The 12,836-nt window shown below is 57.8% G+C and overlaps 3 protein-coding genes and 1 non-coding gene across 4 annotated transcripts; 2 read left to right on the top strand and 2 right to left on the bottom strand.

Annotated features, from left to right (window-relative positions):
- Nucleotides 1–236: 236 nt before the first annotated feature.
- On the bottom strand, nucleotides 237–4,710 carry LOC132339987 (prenylcysteine oxidase 1-like). The gene is made up of 6 exons (XM_059870641.1): nucleotides 4,551–4,710; nucleotides 3,769–3,975; nucleotides 2,944–3,118; nucleotides 2,409–2,620; nucleotides 2,131–2,283; nucleotides 237–1,737 (listed from the first exon to the last, which is right to left on the bottom strand). Exons 1-6 carry the CDS (start codon nucleotides 4,642–4,644, stop codon nucleotides 1,079–1,081), a joined length of 1,500 nt encoding a protein of 499 aa, XP_059726624.1. The 5' UTR covers nucleotides 4,645–4,710; the 3' UTR covers nucleotides 237–1,078.
- A 514-nt stretch (nucleotides 4,711–5,224) lies between these two features.
- On the top strand, nucleotides 5,225–7,345 carry SNRPG (small nuclear ribonucleoprotein polypeptide G). Its single transcript, XM_059870658.1, has 4 exons — nucleotides 5,225–5,360; nucleotides 5,600–5,622; nucleotides 6,140–6,264; nucleotides 7,176–7,345. Exons 1-4 carry the CDS (start codon nucleotides 5,329–5,331, stop codon nucleotides 7,224–7,226), a joined length of 231 nt encoding a protein of 76 aa, XP_059726641.1. The 5' UTR covers nucleotides 5,225–5,328; the 3' UTR covers nucleotides 7,227–7,345.
- Nucleotides 7,346–7,680: 335 nt separating this feature from the next.
- PCYOX1 (prenylcysteine oxidase 1) lies at nucleotides 7,681–12,547 on the bottom strand. Its single transcript, XM_059870642.1, has 6 exons — nucleotides 12,421–12,547; nucleotides 11,529–11,735; nucleotides 10,742–10,916; nucleotides 10,207–10,418; nucleotides 9,490–9,642; nucleotides 7,681–9,095 (listed from the first exon to the last, which is right to left on the bottom strand). The coding sequence occupies exons 1-6, from the start codon at nucleotides 12,512–12,514 to the stop codon at nucleotides 8,437–8,439; spliced, it is 1,500 nt and encodes a 499-aa protein (XP_059726625.1). The 5' UTR covers nucleotides 12,515–12,547; the 3' UTR covers nucleotides 7,681–8,436.
- A 71-nt stretch (nucleotides 12,548–12,618) lies between these two features.
- TRNAG-CCC (transfer RNA glycine (anticodon CCC)) lies at nucleotides 12,619–12,689 on the top strand. Its single transcript has one exon. It is a non-coding gene; the product is annotated as a tRNA-Gly (tRNA).
- Nucleotides 12,690–12,836: the final 147 nt, after the last annotated feature.

Here is a 12,836-nt window from a genome sequence, read left to right as displayed (position 1 = left end):
TTTGTGCTATTTTTGGTGGTTTTCTCCTTAAAAAAAGCTCCAGTTGTTAAATTTTTATCAGCTTCATGCCTCAGCACAGCGATGGATATTGGTGGGTTTTCCTCTTTCCCACCCATTTTGGCAGCTCCCAGCTCCCCATTCCCCTCAGTTTCCACCCTGAGGAATAATTGCTTGGAAGGAAAAGTTGGGGCAAAGGGATGGACAGCCAGTGAGTCGATATTCCCACTGGAGGACACTTTAGGGGTCAATATGGCACTTTTAATGAATTCTCTAATCTCAGACAGAGATAAATCAAGCAGTTTGAGGAAAACTCAGGAATTTGCATGAGGAAAGTGTCCCGGCTTACTTGGGAACACTTCACTGCTCCTGCCCCCTCGGGAGTTGGCCAGAGAGCTTCCAGGTGGCACCAGGGGAAATCAAGATGAGAGATTGGGAAGAATTTTGTCACAGAAGGAAGGGTTGTGCAGCCTTGGTTGTGACAGAGTCATCAACCCTTGGAAGCGTCCAAACAACGCATGGACGCGGCACTTGAGGAGATCGTTGATGGTGAACACGGTTGGGCTGATGGTTGGACTTGAGGGTCTTGATCTTGAAGGTCTTGATGATCTTGAAGGTCATGAAGATCCTGAAAGTCTTGGAAGGTCTTGAAGATCCTGAAAGTCTTGGAAGGTCTTGAAGATCCTGAAAGTCGCGGAAGGTTTTGATGTTCTTGAAGGTCTTGATGATCTTCCAACCTTAAGGATCCCACGAAACACCTCCTTGGAGGGGCGAAGTATGGAGTTCATTAGAGTTAATTACGGCATCTTGATGATCTTGAAGATCTTGATGATTGTGAAGATCTTCCAACCTTAAGGATCCCATGATCCTATGAAACTCGTCCATGGAAGGACCAAGTATGGAGTTCATTAGAGTTAATTATGGCATCTTGATGGTCTCAAAGGTCTTGATGTTCTTGAAGATCTTGAAGGTGATGATCTTAAGGACCTTCCAGCTGTAAGGATCCCATGATCCTACGAATCACCTCCTTGGAGAGGCGCAGCACAGAGCTCACTGGTGTTCCTTAAGCCCTGGGGGTGTGTCAGAGCTCCGTTTTGAGCTTCTCGTGCAGGTCCTCCTGGTCGACGCGGGCGCTGTGGCCGTGCCAGCGGTGGAAGGCGAGCAGGGCGGCGTTGCGGGCGGCGATGGCGCTCATCTCCATGGCGCTGGCGGCGTGCTCCAGCCCGTTCAGGTAGTAGAGCTGCTCGTGCAGGACAATAGGAGGGAACTTCTCAGGAGCGCTGTACTGTGGACACGCCAACCATGGCTTCACCTTCACCGAGTCGTAAGAGGAGAAGAGCAAATTGAGCTGCTCCTTGGTCAGCTCCTCGTTGGAAAACACCTTCCAGACGGCCGACGGCGACGGCAGCTTCCCGCCCGTGCCCGTGTCCCCAACGGGAGGCTCCAGGTTCAAGCTGTTGATGAACAGTTTGGGGCTGTCCGTGGTGAAAATGGCCCCAAAGTGAAAAGCCTGGGGGTCCTGGTAGCCAAAGAAGGAGGTGTTCAAGCGCCCGTGCACCAAGGTGGTGACGGTCTGGTGGTAAGGATTCAGGAATTCTGGGATGGGAGGGTCAAAGTTGCGGAAGGTGATGTTGGCCATCTTGCGGCCGAGCGGGGCCGCGATGACGACGATGTCGTAGGTGTCCGCTGTGAGCCCCGAGGACGTGTTGTAGGTGACCTCGTAGAGCTTCACCGGGTCCCCTGTGGAGAACAGCTCGGTTATCCTGACCTGTGCTGGGAGGGAATCCCAACTGTCCCTGGCATCCCATAATGCCCCCACATTTGAGTTCAGTTGGTGCCGCTGGGGTTTGAGCCCTGTGTTCATGAAATGGGTTGGACTGGAAGGGATCCTGAAGCCCGTCCAGTTCCATGGCAGGGACACCTTCCACTGTCCCAGGCTGCTCCCAGCCTCATCCAGCCTGGCCTTGGACACCTCCAGGGATCCAGGGACAGCCACAGCTCCTCTGGAATTCCATCCCAGCCCCTCCCCAGCCTCCCAGGGAGGAGTTTTCACTCTGAAATCCCCAAGGGGCCGAGGTCACTCTCCATTGTCCCCATCCCCTCCCCACTGAAGGGAACTGCAGCCCCACTCACCGCCACGCTTGTGTCTGGTTTTTGGCTCTATGGACACGACTGTTCCCGGGATAACCTCGGCCTTGGCGGAGTAGATGAGGCCGGAGCACACGAGTTTGTTCCCCCCTTTCACAGACCAAAGGCCTGACTGCAACCAGCCCACAAGGAGACTAGCTGCAAGGAAACCACCTCTGTCAAAGCAGGGAAACACTGGAAAAACAAACTTTGGGACACAGAGCTTGGAGCCCAGGCAGCAGGAATCCCACACCCAGGATGGGAGGCTCCCTCCAGACACTCACCTACAAAGCCATTGACACCAGCCCCTTGGCCATAAGCAAACCTCATGACCGGGCACACCACCTGGTTGATGAATTTCTGGGAGAAGCCTGCTTTCTGCATGGCCTCGTCGATGGTCTGGTTGAGCAGGCGCGTGAAGTCGTCGCCTCCCAGGGCGTGCAGCAGGCGCTCGTTGCTGCTGAAGGCGTAGTCGTGCATCTGGAACCGGTAGATCCTGTCAGTGCACACGGGAAATTGTCTCTGTCAGAGAGCTCTGGCCCTGGGAGCTGCGGGGATCTCACGGGGTGGCTTTGCAGGACAAGGGCCTGGAGGCCCAAGGGGGGAGGATCAGGTTCCATACTGGGGATTTTCATGAGGGTGGAGAGGCCCTGGCACAGTTTTCCCTGAGGAGCTGTGGCTGCCCCACCCCTGGAAGTGCCCAAGGCCAGGCTGGACTGAGCTTGGAGCCACCTGGGACAGAGGAAGGTGTCCCTGGCCATGGAATGAGGTGTCCTTAAGGTCCTTTCCCACTTTTTCCCTGTCAGGACCCCAACCCACCTCATGAACTTGTCCAGGATGTCCTCCACCCACATGGACATGCGCAGGGGGTTGAGGCCGTAGTGCCACAGCATTTTGGGGCGGTTGATGAAGGACCAGCTGCTCTCCTCAAACACAAATTCCTCCCCGTTGTAAACACCTGAGGGGCTGCCCTCGTGTGTGGTGGACATGAGGCCTTTAGGAAAAGGACAGAAAAAGGTAATTTAGGGAAAGGCAGAGCTATTCCACCTCAGTTTTAACTTCCTCAGATAACCTGGCTTCGAGCTGATGAGGGTGAGTGATTGAAGACTGGAGTGCCGAAGCGTGGAAAGGGGAATTAGCCCTTGATCACCGGCCAGGGCGTGACTGGAGGTGATTTTTGGACCTTTATGATGCCATTAGTGGGGGACCTGTGGGAGGGGTCAGACCCTTCCCTTTGGAATATGGGCTTCCTTTGCCTGGAGTGGGGCTGGGGCACCACAGGGGGCATGGGGTGGTGATGGGGGGCTACTTGGGAAGGAAAGTGGCCTGTGAGGGAGGGATATTGGAGAAAGGTGATTAGTAGGGAACTATATGGGGGGATATTGGGAAAAGGAGGAGAACTATTGGGGAAGGATATGGGGGGAATATTGGGAAAAGAAGGGTGGGCTACTGGGGAAGGATACGGGGGGCTGCTGGGGAAGCATATGAGGGCTACTGGGGATGGATAAGGGGCTACCAAGCCTTGTTCTTTTGAGGGATGTTCACCAGCAGACTGGGATCCAGAGCACCCCAGGGGGATCATTTTGAGTCTGAGGGACAATTTTGGGACTGGGAGACACCAAGAAGTGGGGTGTCTGTGCTTACCCAACTCCTTGACAAAATGCTTCATGTGCAGGTTGACAGGGTGGATCACGGACCCCCCTACCTCGTAGCCGGCCCCCTCCATGTCCAGCGTGTCCAGCCGGCCGCCCAGCGCTGCCTTCTCCAGCACGTGCAGCTGCACGCTGCGGCCGAACTTCTGCCGCAGGAAATACGCGGCGGCCGAGCCGCCGATCCCGCCGCCCACCACGGCTGGGAGAAGGGGGCCCGGTCACCTCCACAGCCCCACGAGAGCCCAGTGCATACATCCCCCTCATGGCACCCCCACCCTGGTCCCCTCAAGGGTACCCCCCTCATATCCCCTGCTCCTTGATGTCCCCTCACGAGGTCCCCAGACCTTCAAGGACCTTGAGGTGTCCCCCATTACACCTTCCTCACAGATCCCCTCAGAGGATTCTCTGCTCACAGTTTCCTGACCGTCAGAGATCCCTCACGGGTCCCCCCACTTCAGATCCCTCAAGGGACACCCCGCCATAGCCCCTGAGCCACAGGGATCCCCTGAGGGGCCTCCCATGAGAGATCCCTTCAGTGTCCCTTAAAGACTTGTCCCTTATCGTGACGGATCCCCTGAAAGGATCCGAGTGGCACCCCCTGCTCGTGAGAGATGCCCTCATGCCTTGAGGGACACCCCCTGAGAGCGGCTGTGAGAGATGTCCGTAAGAGATGGCCGTGAGCTTTCCCCTGCCAGATCCCTCCCCGAGTGCCCGTCCGTGAGAGAAGGGCCTCCCCCGATGGGGCGGGCATGGGCCGCTGTGTGGGGTTCGCACCGATCTTGGAGGGGTCATGGCGGAGGCTGAGGGCGGGCGGGCAGAGCGCGGCGAGCAGCAGCAGCAGGGTCAGGAGGCGGCGGAGGCCCGGCATGGCGGCGGGGAAGGGCAGAGGGCGATGGGCGGACCCGGAGCGGGACCCGGGTTCGATTCCCGGGAGCACACGGACCTTTTGTATCCCTCTGAATTCTGTTATCCTGAATTCCAAAGTCCGTTCTTTTATCCTGAATTCCAAAGTCCATTCTATTACTTCCTTTACTTTTAATTATTTCACTTTAACTCCATTAATTTCCCCCCAGCCCCTCAGCCCGCCCGCCCGCCGCCATCTTGTGAGGAGAGGCGTCGCTCAGACTGCTCAGGGCTCCCGGGGGCGCCCCGGCGTGCGGGATTAGCCGGGGAGGGCGGCGACGCCGCCATGGAAGATTCAATGACCAAGACCCTGCGCACATGTGAACATGTCACACACACACGTGTGCGCATGTGGACACACACGTACACAGGCAGGCTCACACACAACACGCGCACAGACGCGCTGCACGCGGCGGGGGCCATGCCGCCGTACCTCCCCCTATAGCCGCGCACTGCCCTCACCGCCCCCTGCTTCCCTCGCTGCGCCGCTACTCCGGTGAGTGCGGTAGCGCGCCGCGGGCCGCCATTGGCTGCCGGGGAAGCGGCGCGGAGGCGCACGCTGCTGCTATTGGCTGGCGCTAGGGGACGCACAGCGCGCTGACGTCAGAGCGCGGCGCGCGGCAGAGACGGGCCGGGGGCTGCTGGCGCCATGAGCAAAGCGCACCCGCCCGAGCTGAAAAAGTGCGTCCGGAGGGGCCGGGGCCGGACCGGGGGGCGAGGGGAGCCGGGCACGGTGTGGGGGGAAGCGGGCACCGGAACGGCGCGATCCGCCGCTGGCCGGTATCCCGGTCTGCATCGCGGCGCCCCGGTGTAATGGCGGTGGGGGGGGGGGGGGGGGGGCGGTTCGTGAGGGGATAATGGCGGGGGCCTCTTGCCCCGTCCCCACCCGCCGGTGCTCACCCGGTGCCATCTCGTTGCAGGTTCATGGACAAGAAGCTGTCGTGTGAGTTCTGGAACTGATCCCACCCCATCCCCGTCCCGATCCCGGTGCCCGGGGGCCCCCACCCATCCTGATCCTCTTCACCCCCCCATCCAACTTTTAGGATCCCCCCCGCGCTCCCTCAGCAGTGCCCGGTTTTGGGGATCCCCCACTTCCCCTTTATAACCCCGCTATGGGGGGCTCCTAAGCCCCCTGCCCGCTTTTGGGGACCCCCGCCCACCGCTCACAGAGCCCAGGGAGGGGGTCCCGGCTGCTGGCGCTCGGGTCTGCCCCCTGCAACATCCCTGACTGATTTCAGACCTCGCAGCTCATTAATTAAAATTCTAATTCATTCATTAAGTCCTAGTTCATTAACTATAATACAAGTTGAGAATTCGTTCTTTTTCCTTTATCTCATTACGGGTTGTGCTCAATCCTTCCCATTCACCCCCTGCGGGGTCCCGCTCATTCCAAGCTGCAGATTTGAGGGCAAACCCTCCCGTTTTGGGAACTGTCCCCCTTTAACCCCCGGTTCCCGCAGTGAAGCTGAACGGCGGCCGGCACGTGCAGGGCATCCTGCGGGGCTTCGACCCCTTCATGAACCTGGTGATCGACGAGTGCGTGGAGATGGCGGCGGGCGGGCAGCAGAACAACATCGGCATGGTGGTGAGGGCACTGGGAGCACTGGGAGCGGGGTGGTGAGGGCACTGGGAGCACTGAGAGCACTGAGAGCACTGGGAGCACTGGGAGCAGGGTGGTGAGGGCACTGGGAGCAGGGTGGTGAGGGCACTGGGAGCACTGGGAGCAGGGTGGTGAGGGCACTGGGAGCACTGGGAGCAGGGTGGTGAGGGCACTGGGAGCACTGGGAGCAGGGTGGAGAGGGCACTGGGAGCACTGGGAGCAGGGTGGTGAGGGCACTGGGAGCAGGGTGGTGAGGGCACTGGGAGCACTGGGAGCGGGGTGGTGAGGGCACTGGGAGCACTGGGAGCGGGGTGGTGAGGGCACTGGGAGCACTGGGAGCCGGGTGGTGAGGGCACTGGGAGCACTGGGAGCGGGGTGGTGAGGGCACTGGGAGCACTGGGAGCGGGGTGGTGAGGGCACTGGGAGCACTGGGAGCGGGGTGGTGAGGGCACTGGGAGCACTGGGAGCAGGGTGGTGAGGGCACTGGGAGCACTGGGAGCAGGGTGGTGAGGGCACTGGGAGCACTGGGAGTGGGGTGGTGAGGGCACTGGGAGCACTAGGAGCAGGGTGGTGAGGGCACTGGGAGCACTGGGAGCGGGGTGGTGAGGGCACTGGGAGCACTGGGAGCACTGAGAGCACTGGGAGCAGGGTGGTGAGGGCACTGAGAGCACTGGGAGCACTGGGAGCACTGGGAGTGGGGTGGTGAGGGCCCTGGGGCACTGGTGGAGCTGTGTATGGAATAAGCAGGAAGTTTGCTGAGGACAGGAATGGGAATTCAGTCTGTTTTTGTTCTTGTGGGGGGATTGCAGCCAAGTTTTCAGGGATTTTTGGGGAAACAAACGGCAAGGAAGAAACCCTTAGATCAGAGGGAACAGCTCTCAACTTCTCCCTTCCAGGTGATCCGAGGGAACAGCATCATCATGCTGGAAGCTTTGGAACGAGTATGAACCCCTGGAAGACCCCAAATCCCCACCCAGAGGTTGCGTTCCCTCGTCCACGATGCCACCCACAAGTGTACAATTATTTTGGTTTTCTTATTAAATCAATTTTGTAATGGTTGACCTAACTCAAGCCTTTCTCACATCAGTTTTTGGCAGCTGGGTGTTAATTCTGCTCCCAACTCTGGGAAAACTCCTGGAAAACTTTTTAACTGATTGACGTGGGTGTTAAATTTGTGCTCTTTTTGGTGGTTTTCTCCTTAAAAACAGGGACATTCTTAAATTCTTTATTTAGTCCTTCATACCTCAGCACAGCGAGGGATATTGGTGGTTTTTCCTCTTTCCCACCCATTTTAGCAGCTCCCAGCTGCCCATTTCCCCCCCTGAGGAATTATTCTTTGGCAGGAAGAGTTGGTGCAGAGGGATGGACAGCCAGGGAGTCGATATTCCCACTGGAGGGCACTTTTGGTGTCAATGTGGCACTTTTAATGAATTCCCTAATCTCAGACAGGGATAATAAATCACAGAGTTTGAGGAAAATGTCCCGGCTTACTTGGGAACACTTCACTGCTCCTGCCCCCTCGGGAGTTGGCCAAACAGCTTCCAGGTGGCACCAGGGGACATCAAGATGAGAGATTGGGAAGAATTTTGTCATGGAAGAAAGGGTTGTGCAGCCTTGGTTGTGGTAGACTCATCAACCCTTGGAAGCGTCCAAACGTGTGGACGCGGCACTTGAGATCGTTGATGGTGAACGCGGTTGGGCTGATGGTTGGACTTGAGGGTCTTGATGACCTTGAGGGTCTTGATCTTGAAGGTCGTGAAGATCCTGAAAGTCTTGGAAGGTTTTGATGTTCTTGAAGGTCTTGATGATCTTCCAACCTTAAGGATCCCATGATCCCATGAAACACCTCCTTGGAGGGGCGAAGTATGGAGTTTAATTACGGCATCTTGATGGTCTTGAAGATCTTGACTGTGGAGATCTTCCAACCATAAGGATCCCATGATCCTATGAAACTCGTCCATGGAAGGACCAAGTACGGAGTTCATTAGAGTTAATTACGGCATCTTGATGGTCTCAAAGGTCTTGATATTCTTGAAGATCTTGAAGGTGATGATCTTAAAGACCTTCCAGCTGTAAGGATCCCATGATCCTACGAATCACCTCCTTGGAGAGGCGCAGCACAGAGCTCACTGGTGTTCCTTAAGCCCTGGGGGTGTGTCAGAGCTCCGTTTTGAGCTTCTCGTGCAGGTCCTCCTGGTCGACGCGGGCGCTGTGGCCGTGCCAGCGGTGGAAGGCGAGCAGGGCGGCGTTGCGGGCGGCGATGGCGCTCATCTCCATGGCGCTGGCGGCGCGCTCCAGCCCGTTCAGGTAGTAGAGCTGCTCGTGCAGGACGATGGGAGGGAACTTCTCAGGAGCGCTGTACTGGGGATACGCCAACCACGGCTTCACCTTCACCGAGTCGTAGGAGGAGAAGAGCAAATTGAGCTGCTCCTTGGTCAGCTCCTCGTTGGAAAACACCTTCCAGACGGCCGACGGCGACGGCAGCTTCCCGCCCGTGCCCGTGTCCCCAACGGGGGACACCACACCCAGGCTGTTGATGAACAGTTTGGGGTTGTCTGTGGTGAAAATGGCGCCAAGGTGAAAGGCCTGGGGGTCCTGGTAGCCAAAGAAGGAGGTGTTCAAGCGCCCGTGCACCAAGGTGGTGACGGTCTGGTGGTAAGGATTCAGGAATTCCGGGATGGGAGGGTCAAAGTTGCGGAAGGTGATGTTGGCCATCTTGCGGCCGAGCGGGGCCGCGATGACGACGATGTCGTAGGTGTCCGCTGTGAGCCCCGAGGACGTGTTGTAGGTGACCTCGTAGAGCTTCACCGGGTCCCCTGTGGAGAGCAGCTCGGTTATCCTGACCTGTGCTGGGAGGGAATCCCAGCTGTCCCTGACATCCCATAATGTCCCCACATTTGGGTTCAGTTGGTGCCGCTGGGCTTTGAGCCCTGTGTTCATGGAATGGGTTGGACTGGAAGGGATCCTGAAGCCCGTCCAGTTCCATGGCAGGGACACCTTCCACCGTCCCAGGCTGCTCCCAGCCTCATCCAGCCTGGCCTTGGACACCTCCAGGGATCCAGGGACAGCCCCAGCTCCTCTGGGAATTCCATCCCAGCCCCTCCCCAGCCTCCCAGGGAGGAGTTTTCACTTTGAAACCCCCAAGGGGCCGAGGTCGCTCTCCAGTGTCCCCATCCCCTCCCCACTGAAGGGAACTGCAGCCCCACTCACCGCCACGCTTGTGTCTGGTTTTTGGCTCTATGGACACGACTGTTCCCGGGATAACCTCGGCCTTGGAGGAGTAGATGAGGCCGGAGCACACGAGTTTGTTCCCCCCTTTCACAGACCAAAGGCCTGACTGCACCCCGGCCAGGGACACAGCACCTGCACAGAAACCACCTCTGTCAAAGCAGGGAAACACTGGAAAAACAAACTGCAAAGTCAGGGGCAGTTAACATCCCTTGGGACTCAGAGCTTGGAGCCCAGGGAGCAGCAACCCAACACCCAGGTGTCAGTGCTAGCTTTTGTCAGTGCTCACTCCTCATACAGGGCACCAATTGTTGGTGGACCCAGATGACTTTCCCCATTGCAAGCATCAGCTCTTTAGGGTCCTTCAATAAAACTTCCAGACCTTTCCGCATTGACAGTGGGCTCAAATGATTGATGCTGAAGATGTGGCAAGCACCAGCCCTTTATTATCCTTTACAGTAAACTTTCCTATCTTTTCTCTGTAAGTGGGCAGCACCATGCAACACTGACTCCTCTATTCCCCTTCTCTCTTCCTTCTTCCTCTTCCTCACCACTGCCCAACCTGCTCCTTTTATAACACACAACTTTGTTGGACAAAGCTGCAACCTATCCAGGGCAAGGTTGCCCACAGAACCATCTCAGTTCTCTTCCAACCCATTCTCCCACACCCAGGATGGGAGGCTCCCTCCAAACACTCACCTACAAAGCCAGGGATGGTGACCCCTTGGCCGTAATTCACCCTCATGGCTGGGCACACCACCTGGTTGATGAATTTCTGGGAGAAGCCTGCTTTCTGCATGGCCTCGTCGATGGTCTGGTTGAGCAGGCGCGTGAAGTCGTCGCCTCCCAGGGCGTGCAGCAGGCGCTCGTTGCTGCTGAAGGCGTAGTCGTGCATCTGGAACCGGTAGATCCTGTCAGTGCACACGGGAAATTGTCTCTGTCAGAGAGCTCTGGCCCTGGGAGCTGCGGGGATCTCACGGGGTGGCTTTGCAGGACAAGGGCCTGGAGGCCCAAGGGGGGAGGATCAGGTTCCATACTGGGGATTTTCATGAGGGTGGAGAGGCCCTGGCACAGTTTTCCCTGAGGAGCTGTGGCTGCCCCACCCCTGGAAGTGCCCAGGGCCAGGCTGGACTGAGCTTGGAGCCACCTGGGACAGAGGAAGGTGTCCCTGGCCATGGAATGAGGTGTCCTTAAGGTCCTTTCCCACTTTTTCCCCCTCAGGACCCCAACCCACCTCATGAACTTGTCCAGGATGTCCTCCACCCACATGGACATGCGCAGGGGGTTGAGGCCGTAGTGCCACAGCAGCTTGAGGAGGTTGATGAAGGACCAGCTGCTCTCCTCAAACACAAATTCCTCCCCGTTGTAAACGCCTGCGAGGCTGCCTTGGGGTGGGGCGACTGAGAGGCCTTTGGGAAAAGGACAGAAAAAGGTAATTCAAGAAAGGCAGAGCTATTCCACCTCAGTTTTAACTTTCTCAGATAACCTGGCTTCGTGCTGATGAGGGTGAGTGATAGAAGACTGGAGTGCCAAAGTGTGGAAAGGGGAATTAGCCCTTGATCATGGGCCAGGGAGTGATTGGAGGTGATTTTTGGAGCTTTATGATGCCATTAGTGGGGGACCTGTGGGGAGGGGTGAAACCATTCCCACTTGGATGTGGGCTTCCTTTGCCTGGAGTGGGGCTAGGGCACCACAGGGGGCATGGGGAGGTGATGGGGAAGGGAAGTGGCCTGTGAAGGAGGGATATTGGAGAAAGGCGATTAGTAGGGAACTATATGGGGGGGATATTGGGAAAAGGAGGGGAACTATTGGGGAAGGATATGGGGGGAATATTGGGAAAAGAAGGACAGGCTGTTGGGGGGGTGGTGAAGAAGGAAATAAAGGCTACTGGGGATGGATAAGGGGCTACCAAGGGGATGTCCCCCAGCAGAGTGGGACGCAGAGCACCCCAGGGGGATCATTTTCAGATTGAGGCACAATTTTGGGACTGGGAGATGCCAGATTTGGGGGCCAATACTCACCCAGCTCCTTGACAAAATGCTTCATGTGCAGGTTGAGGGGATGGATCACGGAGCCCCCTGCCTCATAGCTGGCCCCCTCCATGTCCAGCGTGTCCAGCCGGCCGCCCAGCGCTGCCTTCTCCAGCACGTGCAGCTGCACGCTGCGGCCGAACTTCTGCCGCAGGAAATACGCGGCGGCCGAGCCGCCGATCCCGCCGCCCACCACGGCTGGGAGAAGGGGGCCCGGTCACCTCCACAGCCCCACGAGAGCCCAGTGCATACACCCCCCTCACAGACCCCTCATGGACCCTCTGCATGACAGTTCCTCTCTAGGGAACCCCCTCACAGACCCCTCACGGACCCCGGCACCACAGATCCCCTCTAGGGAATTCCCTCACAGACCCCTCATGGCACCCCCACCCGTCAAGGGAACCCCCTCATATCCCCTGCCCCTCAAAGATCCCCTCACGGGCCCCCCGAGACCTTCAAGGACCTTGAGGGGTTCCCCCATCGCTCCTTCTTCACAGATCCCCTTAAAAGGATCCCCCTCCCACCCTGCTGACCGTCAGAGATCCCTCACGGGTGCCCCCACTTCAGATCCCTCAAGGGACACCCCGCCATAGCCCCTGAGCCACAGGGATCCCCTGAGGGGCCTCCCATGAGAGATCCCTTCAGTGTCCCTTAAAGAATTGTGCCTTATCGTGACGGATCCCCTGAAAGGATCCGAGTGGCACCCCCTGCTCGTGAGAGATGCCCTCATGCCTTGAGGGAGACCCCCTGAGAGCGGCTGTGAGAGATGTCCGCAAGCGATGGCCGTGAGCTTTCCCCTGCCAGATCCCTCCCCGAGTGCCCGTCCGTGAGAGAAGGGCCTCCCCCGATGGGGAGGGCATGGGCCGCTGTGTGGGGTTCGCACCGATCTTGGAGGGGTCATGGCGGAGGCTGAGGGCGGGCGGGCAGAGCGCGGCGAGCAGCAGCAGCAGGGTCAGGAGGCGGCGGAGGCCCGGCATGGCGGCGGGGAAGGGCAGAGGGCGATGGGCGGACCGGGATTGGAGCTCGGGCTGGCTGCGGGAAGTGAAATCATGAAGGACACGCTGAGCCGTCCTCCTCACCCGCGCCGCTGGTGTAGTGGTATCATGCAAGATTCCCATTCTTGCGACCCGGGTTCGATTCCCGGGCGGCGCACAGCTTTTTTTTTTTTTTTTTTAAATTATTATTTTAATTCTTTTATCCTGAATTCCGAAGTTTTGCGGTCTTTTTACTTCCTTTACTTTTAATTACTTTAGTTTAATTCCTTTATTTTAATTTTCCCGCCCCTGTAGAAGGCGTCCC

This window comes from Haemorhous mexicanus, chromosome 30, assembly GCF_027477595.1.
Source record: "Haemorhous mexicanus isolate bHaeMex1 chromosome 30, bHaeMex1.pri, whole genome shotgun sequence".
Lineage (NCBI taxonomy): Eukaryota > Metazoa > Chordata > Aves > Passeriformes > Fringillidae > Haemorhous > Haemorhous mexicanus.
This window is presented reverse-complemented; position numbering and strand designations above follow the sequence as displayed.